Genomic DNA, 12,854 nt, shown 5'->3' on the forward strand with positions numbered 1-12,854 from the left:
TGCTAGTCCTTTGTTTCTGGGACAAAACCAGAGTGGGGTAGCGTCTGCCCTGCTGCTCTGGGCTTTAGACTTGGCCTCTGTCTGCCTGGACAGGTGGGCAGAGCCCGAAGTGAGAAGCAGACAGGTAAAGTGGTTAGTTCCCGGACAGATCTCCGGTTGTTCTCCGTGGGCTCTCAGGCAGTTCTTTCCAATTGAACTGTGAGCTTTAGCACACGTGCTAAGAACCTAACTGCGACGCTGGTAGGTGTGCGTGCAAGAACACACAAATCTGTCTGGGAAGTGTGGCCAGAATGCTCCTTAGAGGCCAGGGCGGTGACGTCCTCTCCCGTGCTTTGGACGTGTCGTCAGGAGAGACCAGTGCCTAGAGAAGGGCTGCGTGCTTGACAGAGTTGAGGGTCGGCGAAAAGAGAGGAAGCCCCTCCGGGAGATGGGGCGGCCCTGTGGCTGCACCCATGGGCTCAGATATAACCATCGTGAGGATGGTGCAGGGTGAGGCAGGGTTTCACTCTGCTGCGCATGGGTGGCTGTGAGCGGAGCCCGCTGGAGGCGCCCAGCAACAATCCTGGGAACTGAGGTTTGCTTTGTGGCGTAAGTGAGCTCACTCCAGCAGGGGCCTCTGCACCACTGAAGGGTCCGCAGGGAGCCCAGCAAGGCCTGGCCGGATCCTGACAGGACTTGTAGCCTCTGGCATGGAGACAAGGAACTTCTATTCCCCAAAGGCCCCATGCGGACGTCTGTGGGACAGGGGCCTTCCGTCACTAAGACCCGGTGGACCAGGTCACCGCAGGGGGCTGGGTGTTGAGCTGAGGGGCCTGGCTGGGTGCTGCTGCTGCCACTGCTGCCCACTGTCCCTCCCTCTGCCTGGTGCCCGGCCCTGCAGCCTAGCTCAGTAGCCCCTCACCCCTTCTGGAGGGCTCCCTGCTCCATCGAAACTCTCTGCCTTGCCACCTGCCTGGTTAGATTTGGAGTCTGGCTTTTGTTGGCATCCGGGGCCTGGTGTGATACTGGCCTTGCTGGTATTCTGGGACTGGGGTTCTTCCTGTACGGTTCAGGCTGACCGGTCCCAGGCTTGTCTCCCAGCAGCCTCCCTGCCTTCCCTTTCCTGTCTTCACTCCTCCTGGAGTGCCTGCCAAGGGTCCTCGTGGCACCTCCAACCCTCCCCGCCCGGGCTCCTGTCCACCCCATTGTCTAAAGTCCTTTTGCTCTGCCCCCAGAGCATGACAATCTCTCCCTGTTCTGCTGGCCTCCAGCTCTGAACCTCTGGGGGCAGGCTGACTTAGGAGAGCTCCCTGCCCTCTGACCCCCGACAACCTCTCCAGACCCTCCCCTTCCCTTACTATTACCACCTCACTGCTGAGGGGTGGCTCCATCACCCAGAGGCCCAAACAGATCTGCTGGGCTCCTCCCCTTCCCCTTTTCCCTCTGCCCTCTTTGCCCCCCTCCCCCGCAAGGTCCCACCTCTGCTGTCCCAGCCACATCCTCTGGGGGTTCTGATACAAGCTTAAACCCACCCTACCTCTTCTGTCACCCAACCTACAGTTGGCCAAGTGATCCTGGTGTCCTCACCTTCATAAGAGATCCAGCACCCCGCCTCTTTGCTCAGGCTTCCCCATCCCATCCCCACCCTGTCCCCTGTCCCAGCGCTGGCTGCCATCAGCGCTGGGTAATTGCACTGACCTCCGCTGGTCTGGGTTAGCAGCCCTCTCCCACTGGTAAGCCACTCCCATGGCATAACACACTCCCAGGGTAACCCTCTTCCACAGGTAACCCTGCCCCACAGGTGACCCACTCCCACTGGTGACCCACTCCCATAGTAATCTACTCCTGGAGGCAGGAAAGGAGCATCGTAGAACCAAGGGAGCAGGGAGCAAGATGGCAAAGACCCGGCAGAGCCCCTGAAAGAACTCAGCAGCACTCACTGGGGGTGGAGAAGCCAGTCAAGACCCTTCCCCCAGAGCTGGCAGAGAGGGAGGAGGAGGAGAGGGAAAGAGCACCCCGCTCCAGCTGGGCCCAGAATTCAGACTTGCTGCCTCCTTGGCTGTGAGAAAACATCCTGTGAGCTAAAGCTACTTGTCCTCCGCCCCCCCGCCTTCCCTCCCCTGCGCCCCCCAGTGCCAGTCACAGCAGAACCCCCAGGACCCCTGCCCGCACTTCCCACTCTCCCTGCCTCACTGCCTGCAGCGCCCCAGGCTGGCTTCAGCTCCAGAGGGAGGCTCATGCCTGCCTTCCCTCGGTCACTCCAGTGTTGGACTAGACTTCTTGCTCAGTGAACTCAGCTGGCCACTCAGTTGCCCCGCTGGTGGGCAGGAGTCCTGGATGTGTGGACCCTGCCTCCTGCCCAGGCAGGGGTCCCACTCTCAGCAAATGGGCACTCGCAATCCAGGAGCCCACGCAGACACACTTGTGGCCCAGCCCGTCCTTCCATCTCCCTCCACTCTCAATACCACGCTCCACCCTCAGACCCCAGTCATTTCCAGAGCCCCTGTGGAGCCCTATGTCCCGGGGAAGGCAGCCCCCTCTGTTTTCTTTTTAGAATGTTCCCTGTGAGCCAGACCTTCTTGTGACCCTGACCCTTTAGAGGTTGAATGTGATGAGTGGGCTGAGGAAGGCGGGCAGGGGGATGGGCAGTCCCGGGGAGGTGGACGGTGCCCTGTTCCATTGGCTTAGAGCCCTCTTTCAGCGCAGCGGCCTCACTCGGTGTTATAAATATTTACGCGTGTCTAACTGATCACAGTGGGAGATCTATTTCCCTGTGGCTCTCGATCACACACGGTGTGGCTGGAGTGGAGCCCAGTGGGGGGCTGGCAGGGCTGGGGGTGCAGCAGGCTGCCTCAGCAAACTGTTCCCTGGACCATGGAGTCTGAGGCAGGGGTTAGGTGCACATGCTGATTTGGAAAGCGCTTGGAAGGACGGGAGTGAGGAAGCAGGAGGGTGGGCAGGGAAAGGGGCATCAGGCAGTGGTCTAGGACCAGCTTGGCCCCGTGGTGAGCTCTGGAGCTTCACACAGGGGCCCCGACTGCCCTTTGAACCTCATGGCAGAGATCTGCTATTGGAGGGCAGCCAATATGCATTCTATAACGGCCGACTGGCCGAGGCCAGGTCACTGGAAAAGGGGAAGCTGTGAGCAGTTAGCTAATAGGATGACCACACCAGCCCAGGGAAGGGGATGTTGGTTAAGGCCCCGTACAGGTCCGTTAGAGGGGCCTCTGCTGCCCCATGAGCCCTCAGTCCTCCCTTCCCTTGCCCCCCACTCCCAGCCTGGCCTGGGTACTGACCGAGCTCCTCCTGTGTGTGCAGGTTGGGGTCCACTAGGGCCTTCAGCTCGGTGCTCTGCAGCAGGTAGCTCTTGAGCTGGGTCATCATGGTGCGGATCTCCTGCAGCATCTCAGTGCTGGAGGCCTGGTGCGCCATCATCTCCAGGCTGTAGACCTTGTAGTCCTGCACCAGGCTGCCGAAGTACGCAGCCTTGTCCTGCGCCAGCTCCACCACCTTCTTGTACAACTTGCGGTTGTTGGAGAGGAAGGCGTGGAAGACGCTGGTGAAACTGGCCAGGCTCAGGCGGTGCCGGGCCTTGTCCAGGAGCATGGCCGGCTTGGTCTTCACGTGGGGGCTGCTGAACGGCTCCGGCTCCTCCTCGGTGCTGCTGGTAGAGTAGGAGTCCTGGTCCCCGGCCGAGGCGGGAATGCCCAGGCTCTCCGAGAGGGAAGGCAGGGAGCCTGTCGCCTCTGGGGGACCATGTGGGTGGACACCGGCCTGGTCATCAGCATGGGGGGCAGGTTTCTCAGAAGTCGCCCCCTCCGCTGACAGCTGGGCCTTCTCCGCGGGACTTGCGGCCAGCTGCCTGGAGATGCGCTTCTTCCTGGGGGGCGGCACTGGGGGCTGCTTAGCCTTCCTTGGCGGCTCCCGCATGCTGCCCAGGCCACCGGCTCTGGCCTCTGCTTCCTGGCCCTGCTCCGTGGTCCTCTGAGGCCTGTCTCCAGCGCTGTCTGAGGTCCCTTGGGGAGGCAGGCTGAGAGAGGTGACCCTGGAGGGGCCCTGCTGGTCCCCTTCTGACGCCTTTCCGGAGCCAAGCTCTTCCAGGGAGAGCCTCTGGGATAGGTGACGCCGGGGAGGGGCGGCAGGCAGGCCCTTCTTGGCGGGCAGTGGAGGGGCGGCCCCCAGCCTTAGTTCTCTCTCCCTGAAGGGGCCCAGGTCCGGGGCGGGGCGAGGGAGCCTCTCACAGGCTGTTGTGGGTGGCAGGCTCGGAAGGCCCGGGGGATTGGGGGCATGAGCTTTGGCGTGGGGGGCAGAGATGGGTGGTGGGAGAGGAAGGGCCTCTGGGGTGTGGTGGGCAGCACCCACTGGGGTGGGAGGGGGCGGAGTGCAGGAGGGAGCAGGAGCAGGGACCGGAGGGGGCCGAGGCCGGGCTGGGCCTGAGGGGTTGCCAGGGGGTGTAGAGGGTATGGGTGGGGGTGGGGGAGGGGGTCTTCGAGGGGCCCTCTGGGAGGGTGGTGAGGTAGCGTTGGAAGTGGGAGGCAGCAGGCGCACGGGGAAGCTTCCAGGGGGTGGCAGGTTCACAGGTGGGGTGCCCCCGCAGTCCTCGATGAAAATGGGGTTCACAAACCACAGGCGGTCGTTGCCCACGGCCAGCCGGATTTCGCAGGAGCAGTTCGAGTTGTGGGCCGTGGGCCTGAGGCTGGTGGCTGGGGACGAGGTGGGGGCCGGCTCTCTGTGGGGTTCCGCTGGGCTCCCCAAAGCTGGCCGGGGGTTCAGGGAGGAGCCCCAGAAGCCTGTGGGGACACAGCAGCAGAGGCAGTCAGTGGCCCAGGAGGCACGCTAGCAGCTGCTTCAGAGCAAGGCGGGAGGTTGTTTTCTTCTGGGCCCTTTGAAGCCTCTCCCACCACTTCCTGGCTGAGAGGGGAAGCCCCGCAAGGCTCTCCGGTGGCAGCCCTGGGGTGGGTGGGGGGTGGTAGAGATCAACCCTCCCTGGGCCTGCCACAGACCCCAGGGCTCTGGATGTGGGGATGGAAAGGACAGATATGCCCACACTTGCTCCCTCTGGGGCAGGTGGGGCTCAGTCCTGCCATCTCTGACCCAGGATGGTACAGTGGCACCCCCGTGGCAGGCTCGAGAGGACTTTGTTCCCACGGGGTACTGCTGTGCGTGGGCAACTGCCCCTCGCCCAGCCTGGGTGGGCCACAGCCCCAGTCACAGGCTGGGAGGCTTGTAGTCAGCGGGACCTGCCTGTCCTGACTGCCCAAGCCGGGGACCCAGGCATCCTGCCCAATGGCTTTGACTCCGGTCAGTCCCGATGCTGACGGCACAGGGCAGCCCATGCTCCCAGGTGTGTACGGCGGGGGAGCTAGAGCAGACAGCGGGGGCTCGTGTGCGGATGAAAACAGCTCTGGCAGATTCTTTTAGGCAGCCCTCAGAGCCGTTCTCACTGTGGAGGCAGGGTGGCCTGGCACTAGACTGGGGCTGCGGAAGGGCCCTGGGGGCTGGTTGAACAGACTCCTTTCCAGAGGCTAACCCTGGAATCTTTGACCTATGGGGACCCCCTCACTGGGAATTGGCTAGGAGCTTTCTGTACCCCCAGACACAGAGACCCAACATTGGATTTCAAGTAAGCCCTCCCAAGAGATGAACGTGGACCCCGGACCTGCCTAAGCTGGTCATTCAGAGGTGCTTAGAGACTTGGGCAGGCAGGCCTGGAAACCCTGGGGGGTGGGGTGGGGTGAGGGCTGTGCTGGGCCTCCAGTGTTTCCCCCAGGCTCTTCTTGGCTTTGGGGAGGGTCTTGTCCAGCAGCGCGTTCCCAGGACTGCCACACAGCGTGGCAATCCAAACCGATGGGCATGGCCTACCCGTCTGGCTTCAGTGACTTGCTTCCTGTGAACCCTCTTGCAGACCGCCCCCTCCCCCCATTGCTCCCCACCCCTCAACTTTCTTTTCCATCTCAGTTTTGCTCCCCCCCCCCTTTTAGCCACACACACAATTATTTAGATCCGAGGGGTTAGGAATGTGGGGGGTTTCGCAGACCGTGAGCCTTCACGTTCATAGGCATGTAAGTATTTATTACTTCTCTCGGTTTCAAAGAGGCATATCCTTCTGTAGTTACCCAGCCCATCTCAAAGAACAAAATCACTAGGAAGAGCCCATCAGACCTCCTACATTGGCTCTCTCTTCTTCCCGCCCCACCCACCGTTTCTCCCCTCTCTCTGCCCCCCATGGTCCCTGACTTCCTTGGAGTCCTCAAAGCCTTATTTTTTGGGGTGAAAACCACTGTTCTTTTTTCTTCCCTTTTCCTGACGATCATGGTATCATTAAATATTGATCTTTATGCAGCCGAGTGGCTTTGCTACGTAGTATCCTCTGGTTTCGCTCGTGTCTTGCGGTATTTAAGAGCGACATCATTGCTGCTCAGTGACGCACAGTATTCCACCACCCGTCTCGAGGGTCTGTCTTCAATGTCCAGGTGAAGACAAGGGGCCCAGCGAGATTCAGGGCCTCACCCAGGGTCACCAAGCTGCTGAGTGAAGGCACTGGGGGTTGAACTGGTTCTAACCGGTCACCGTAGAGCCCGTTGCTGCCCAAGGTGGCTCTACAGGACAGGGCAGACCCACCCATAGGGTGTTGGAGACTGTGACCTTTCTGGCGGCTCCTGACTGCCACATCTTTCTACCTAGGACGGAGCAGCAGGTAGAGAGCTTAACCAGCGTCCCGGAGATCAGCCTGTGCCCTGCGGGCTTCCTTCATAGGAACTTGCGACACTTCCCATCTCAGTGGTTCTCCTGACGTCAGGTGTGGTGGGGCGACCGGCCTGCACCCCAGCCCTGGAGGTTCATAGGAACACAGGCCCTTCTGTGGAAAGGGGTGTGTGGCGGGAGCGGCTGTCTGAGTGTCTATTCGGCTAGCTGGGGGGGGTGGTGTCGTGGAGCCGTGGGCATCGGTGACCTCCGTTGGCACCCCTTCCTGGAGAGTGGGGGTCTCCCAGGCCAGTGGGACTGTGAGGAAGGACAGAGAGGGGCTTGTGACCTGCCCCCTCCAACCTCCCAGCTGGGTGCCTCCATCCAGGTGGGCTGTCATGGGGCAGACAGAGAACCTGTGTCTTGCAGCCCGGGTGTGGTGGTCAGGGGAGAGACCTGTTGTCACCACAGGGATGAGGGGAACAATACATGTTGGGGTGACCCGCTCCACTGGGAGGACCTCCTGGCGCATCGCAGTGCAGCCGGAGTCTCCAGCCGTCTTCCAACCTACCTACTTTTCTGGGCATGCCCCCCCCCCCACCAAGTTCCCTCCCCTGGAGTTCTTGAGCACAGACACAGTGGCCCTGGGGACTGAGCAGAAGCGCACAGCCCAACACTATTAATGCTATGCCTGGACGCTTTCCTAGCCAGGAATAGCAGCCGGTGGGCAGACTCATGGGTGAACTGGGCAGCAACCCCATAGGGGAGCTGAGGTCCCCCATCCTCCCCTCCACGTTCCCAGAGACTTGGGAACAGAGGCAGAATATGGACAGAATGCGCCTGGCCCTGCGCAGCCTTGTTTGCCTAGATCCCTGGGGGTGAGGTGGGGGGTGGTGGCAGGGGGGGGGTGGACAGTTAACTAGGTCGGCTGCTAACACTAAGGCTGGAGGTTCAAGTCTGCCCAGAGGTGATTCCGAAGGAGAGCCTTTTCATCCTCTCCCAAAAAGTCTGTCGCTGAGAACTCTCGGAGGCCAACTACCCTGACCCACACGGGCCACCACGTGTTGGCCTGAACTTGAAGGAAACTTGTTTGTTTTTAGATCACGGTCATCATCGTGGTAGTTACATAATCTAGCATCAATTTGAGAGGATTACGAGTGGAAGGGGTGTAATCTGGCCTGTCATTCAAGATATAACCAACGAGGTCCCTGTGTGGGCATGGTCTTGCCCTGAGGATTCTGGGACAACTCTGGTATTTCCTCCTTCGGGGTGGGAGACACTTTCTGACTCTGCTGACTCCCTTGGAGACTCTTTACTGACAAGGCTGACTCCCTGAGAGATATCCCTGAGGAGAAGCCACATGGACCTACCCTGATGATGCCCTGAGTGCTAGAGTAGCCACGTGGAGACCCCTGCCAGCGCTGAGATGCTTACAATGCCACTGCATCCACAAGACTTCCCACCCACTGGCCCGTGATCCTTCTGCATTCGGCATCATTGCATGTGTTTCGTGAGTCTGAAGAGAACTTGATAGATTGGTATCAGACATATGGGCTAATATCGGACTTAGGGACTTGATCTGGACTGGGCTGGGATGTTTTCTCAATTACTCTTGCATATAAACCTTACTTATACACAAATAAATGAGTCTCTGTGGATTTGTTTCTCTAGTCAACCCAGACTGACACACTGCCCATGTCTGGCCACTCTCACGACTGCCTTAGACCAGGCCCAAGAAGAATCGATGCACCGGTTGTGCTGGAGAAGGAAATGGAAAACAGTGCAGACGGCGACAAGGACAATGTGACCTGTCATTAGAGGCAAGGATGAGAAGACTTTGTCTCCTATCCTTAGGACGTGTTGTCAGGACAGAACGATCGCTGGAGAAGGACATCACACTTGGTAAAGTAGAGGGGCAGTGACAAAGAGGAAGGCCCGCGATGAGATGGACGGACATCATGGCTGCTACAACCTTGGGCTTCCGAGAAGAGAACAATCTTGGAGACCCACAGGGGCAGGGCTACCCTGTCCTACAGAGTCACTGAGTCTCACTCCAACCAACAGCAGTGAGTTTGGGATTTCTTGGCCTACAGCTTAGCGCTTGGTTATCCTGCTTGTTCCTGCTAGGACCCCGACGAACCTTCAAATGCTTGAAATCCAAGATCATACTGCAAACAGCCTGTACTTGGGTCCCTGGATCTCCCAAGGCCACATGCAAATCCGGCCTCCTCGGCCCATTAGCCAATGTGGACAGTGACTCCGCACGGAGCCTGCATGCCAACGGCCCCTCCGGGCATCTCCCTGGCAGAGCAACAGCTCCTGGGAAGCTACGTGGATCCTTCCTATGCTCCACCTGCTTTTCCTGAGCGAGACAAATGGATGCATTTGAATACGGCATTGGTGAAGAATATTGAAAGTGCCGTGGTCTGCCAGACTAAGAACAGACCATGACGAAGGAGCCGGCCGCCCACTTCAGAGGAAGTAGCTGCTGAAGCTCTCCCGCAGAGTATCAGAACGGTGTCAGATACTGAGGCCCTAGACCAGTGGTTCTCAGCCTTCCTCATGCTGCCACCCTTTCAGACAGTTCCTCATGTTGGGGTGACCCCCCAACCATAACATTATTTTTGTTGCTACTTCATCATTGTCCTTTTGCTACTGTGATGAATCGTCATGCAAATATCTGATAGGCAGGCTATATTTTCATTGTTACAAATTGAACATAATTAAACACAAAGCATAGTGATTCATCACAAAACAATATGTGAAATATTTATGTGTTTTCTGATGGTCTTAGGAGACCCCTGTGAAAGGGTCGTTCGACCCCCAAAGGGGTCAAGACCCACAGGTTGAAAACCGCTACCCTAAGGCAATGGAAGCAGAACATGGTCACAGAGAGCAATGGAGGATGGCCCCTCAGGTTCGCATGCACTCGGAAGGTGACAGAGCCTCGCTGCTTTCTCCCAGTGGATGGGGACCTGAATGGAGTCAAGCCCGTGGCAGTAAAGCCTTCAGGGTCTCCACTTGCTGACGGGCACCACCCCAAAATGAGACAAGACAGCTGCAAGAATCGACTAGTCATCGGACCGTAGAACGTACCAAGTATGAATCTAGGAAAATGAGAAGTTATCCAACAAGAAATGAAAGCATAAAGATGGATATCCTAGGCATTAGTGAGCTGAAATGGAGTGGGATTGGCCCTTTTGAACCAGAACATCACATGGCTGACCGTGCGGGGATGACATCAGCAAGAGGAATGGTGGTGCATTCATGGCCAAAAAGGACATCCCACGATCTGTCTGCAAGTACAGTGCCGTCTGTGATAGGATTATCTCGATCCCCCTGCAAGGAAATGCAACCAACACAAATACCGTTCAGATGTGTGCATGCACCATAAAAGCCAGTGGTGACGTAATTGAAGAATTCTACCAGCGACTTCGGTCGGAAATTGATCAAACATGCAATCACGCTGGAGCAATAATTATTGGTGATTGGAAAGTAAAGGTCGGAAACAAAGCAGAAGGAACAGTAGTTGGAAAATACAGTCTTATTGACAGAGACGAAGCAGGAGGTTTCCTGATAGAATTTTGCAAGATCAGTACCTTGTTCATAACAACTACTTTTTTTGGGCTTACAGATACAAAAGTCGTGCGTCTATCTGTTCAGGAGGTGAAAACTGGATGGGAGAATTAATAGCTCCTTTCCCTTTTCCGTCCTTTCGCGAACTTAATGATCTAAGCTCACTGTCAGGCATCGGAAAGCCACAAAGAGTTGCTATGAATGAGTCAGCTTTGACTTGATGGCAGCGAAGAAGAACCCACGTCAGATGTGAAGCACAGGTGTTCCCCATGTCAAGAACCAGTGGTTTTGGAATTCAATCTCCCTAGCACAGTGGTTCTCAACCTTCCTAAGGCTGCGACCCTTTAACACAGTTCCTGATGTGGTGGTGACCCCCCAACCATAAAATTATTTTCGTTGCTACTTCATCGCTGTCATTTTGCTACTGTGATGAATCGGGCGACCCCTGTGAAAGGGTCGTTCGGCCCCCAAAGGTGGTTGAGACCCACAGGTTGAGAACCGCTGCTCTAGCAGGAGTCTTGGTGGCATGATGGTTTCTGTTGGGCTGCTAACCACAAGACCAGCAGTTCGAAACCGCCAGTCTCTCTGCAGGAGAAAGAGGAGGCTTTCTACTTCTGTAAAGAGTTACAGTCTCAGAAACGCACAGGGACAGTTTTATTCTGTCCTACTGGGTCCTGATGAGTTGGAAGTGACTGGATGGTAGGGAGTTTTGGATCAGGTTAAGGAGTCCTTGGAGTTGTAGTGGGTTATGAACTGATCTCTTAGTGGACTGTAAATTGATCTGCTAATGGCCAGGTCAGTAGTTCAAATGTACTAGCTGCTCTGGGGAAGAATGAACAGACTGTCTACTCCTGTAAAGATGTAAGATCTCCACATCTCAGAAATTCAAAGGAGAAGCTGAACTCTGTCTTAGAGGAAATGACTCAATGGCAGTGAGTTTTAGTTAATCAGGCTACAAAGTATTAATAACAAAACAAATAATCTTTTCCCCCAAAAAAACACAAACGACAACTATACACATGGACTTCCCCAGAAGGGATACACAGAAATCAAATTGACCATGTACGTGGGACGAGATGCTGGAGAAGCCCAGTATCAGTCACTAGAACCAGGCCAGGGGCCGACTGTGGAAGAGACCATCAATTGCGTATACTTAAGCCAGTTGAAGCTGACGAAAATTAAAATAAACCAACAGGACCCAAAATATAACCTTGATTCGATCTCACCTGACACCAGCTGGCTGGCTTGCCTTCTGAGCAGCCCAAAGGTGGAAACCTGGGCGTCCACAGGTCAGCATGAAGGGGTGCCCAGCACAGAGGTGATAAGCTGGGCATCACAGAGGCCAGTGTGAGAGGTCCCAGCAGCTACGGAGGTGGTGACCTGATCACCCATAGATCCATGTGAGCATCCCAGTCACAGGTCAGCTGTGAGCATCCCAGTCACAGGTCAGCTCTGAGTGAGTCCATGATGAGCAAGGGCCCTAAAGCCCAATACAAGGGACAACACACTCCACAGACGTGAGCCGCTTACTGTCAGGTCATACCAGGAGAAACACTGTCCACCTCATACCCCCCCACTCCCACCCGACCCCTTCCTCTAGTCTCCTCCTCTGTCCTGTTCACCCTTCAAAAGGTCAAGGGAGCAGTGGGGGGGTGTAGGCAGTTGGGTAGACAGGAGCAGGCAAGGGCAGGGGACACATGCCAGTTCATGACCTTTGCTTGTGAAAAGGGCAGGGGATAGGGAGGCTGAGACTGAGACTGGGTCCCCAACTGAGGCTGAGACTGAGACTGGGTCCCCAACTGCTGTGGATTGAATTGCGCACCCCCCACCCACTGTGAACTGAAGTCTTGGCCCCTGGACCTGTACATGCGGTCCTGTGGTACCTAGTTCCTGTGGTCACAGCAGAGCAGGTGGGTTCTAGCCCTTATCTCTTCTGACTCACACACTGAGCAGACCAGATCCAGACACACCCAGGAAGGGTCTCCTGGAGCCTCCTGACCTGCGTGAACAGAAGCGCCTGTCTCCGAGGCTCCCTATCCCCCTGACCCCCATTGCCGGTGTCTCTGCTGTAGCAGGGAGAGGAGACAGGGATACCGACCAACGCTCACCACCTCGAAGAGCAGCCTGGGTGTCAGACTCAGATTCTTCCAGACCATAGCCTGCGCAGCCTCTGCATTGCCCCTGGCCCCGGACCACATAGGGCTGTGTAGCCCAACCCTGGCAGCTGGTGAGAGGCACCCACAGGAGGCCAGGAGCATCTCCCTGGGCAGTTGCTCAGTGTGGGGTGGCCCCTGGGAGCCTGAACTCAGGGCCCTGCCTGCTCTCAACCTGAGGGGCTGCCCCCATCCTAGCCACCCTAGACCCCCGAGAGGACTTACCCAGGCCCAGGTTGGAGATGGTTTCCAGGTCTGTGAAGCTTTGAGCCTCCAGGATGGCCTGGGGGAGCCTCAGCGTGAAGGGCAGTAAGTCTCTGTGGAGACAGGAGGGGTTGGAGGTCATGCCTGGGGTGAGGGCACGGTGTCCAGTCCTTTAGCCTCCTCCCCCCTAAACCCGCAGAGTCCTCCGAAGAGCTTTCCCGCAGCCCTGTGACTCTGGGGTCTCCACACAGATGGGGC

At 57.3% G+C, this 12,854-nt stretch overlaps 1 protein-coding gene across 1 annotated transcript in view; it reads right to left on the minus strand.

The window, feature by feature from the left end:
• RIN3 (Ras and Rab interactor 3) overlaps positions 1-12,854 on the minus strand; it is a 102,917-nt gene that overhangs the window by 20,271 nt on the left and 69,792 nt on the right. The window contains exons 5-6 of the mRNA XM_075530972.1: positions 12,618-12,709; positions 3,276-4,769 (exon numbers count right to left, since the gene is read on the minus strand). Of these exons, the coding sequence (XP_075387087.1) occupies positions 3,276-4,769; positions 12,618-12,709 (1,586 nt within the window). The remainder of the gene's footprint in view (positions 1-3,275; positions 4,770-12,617; positions 12,710-12,854) is intronic.

The sequence above is a fragment of the Tenrec ecaudatus genome, chromosome 14 (genome assembly GCF_050624435.1).
Source record: "Tenrec ecaudatus isolate mTenEca1 chromosome 14, mTenEca1.hap1, whole genome shotgun sequence".
NCBI lineage: Eukaryota > Metazoa > Chordata > Mammalia > Afrosoricida > Tenrecidae > Tenrec > Tenrec ecaudatus.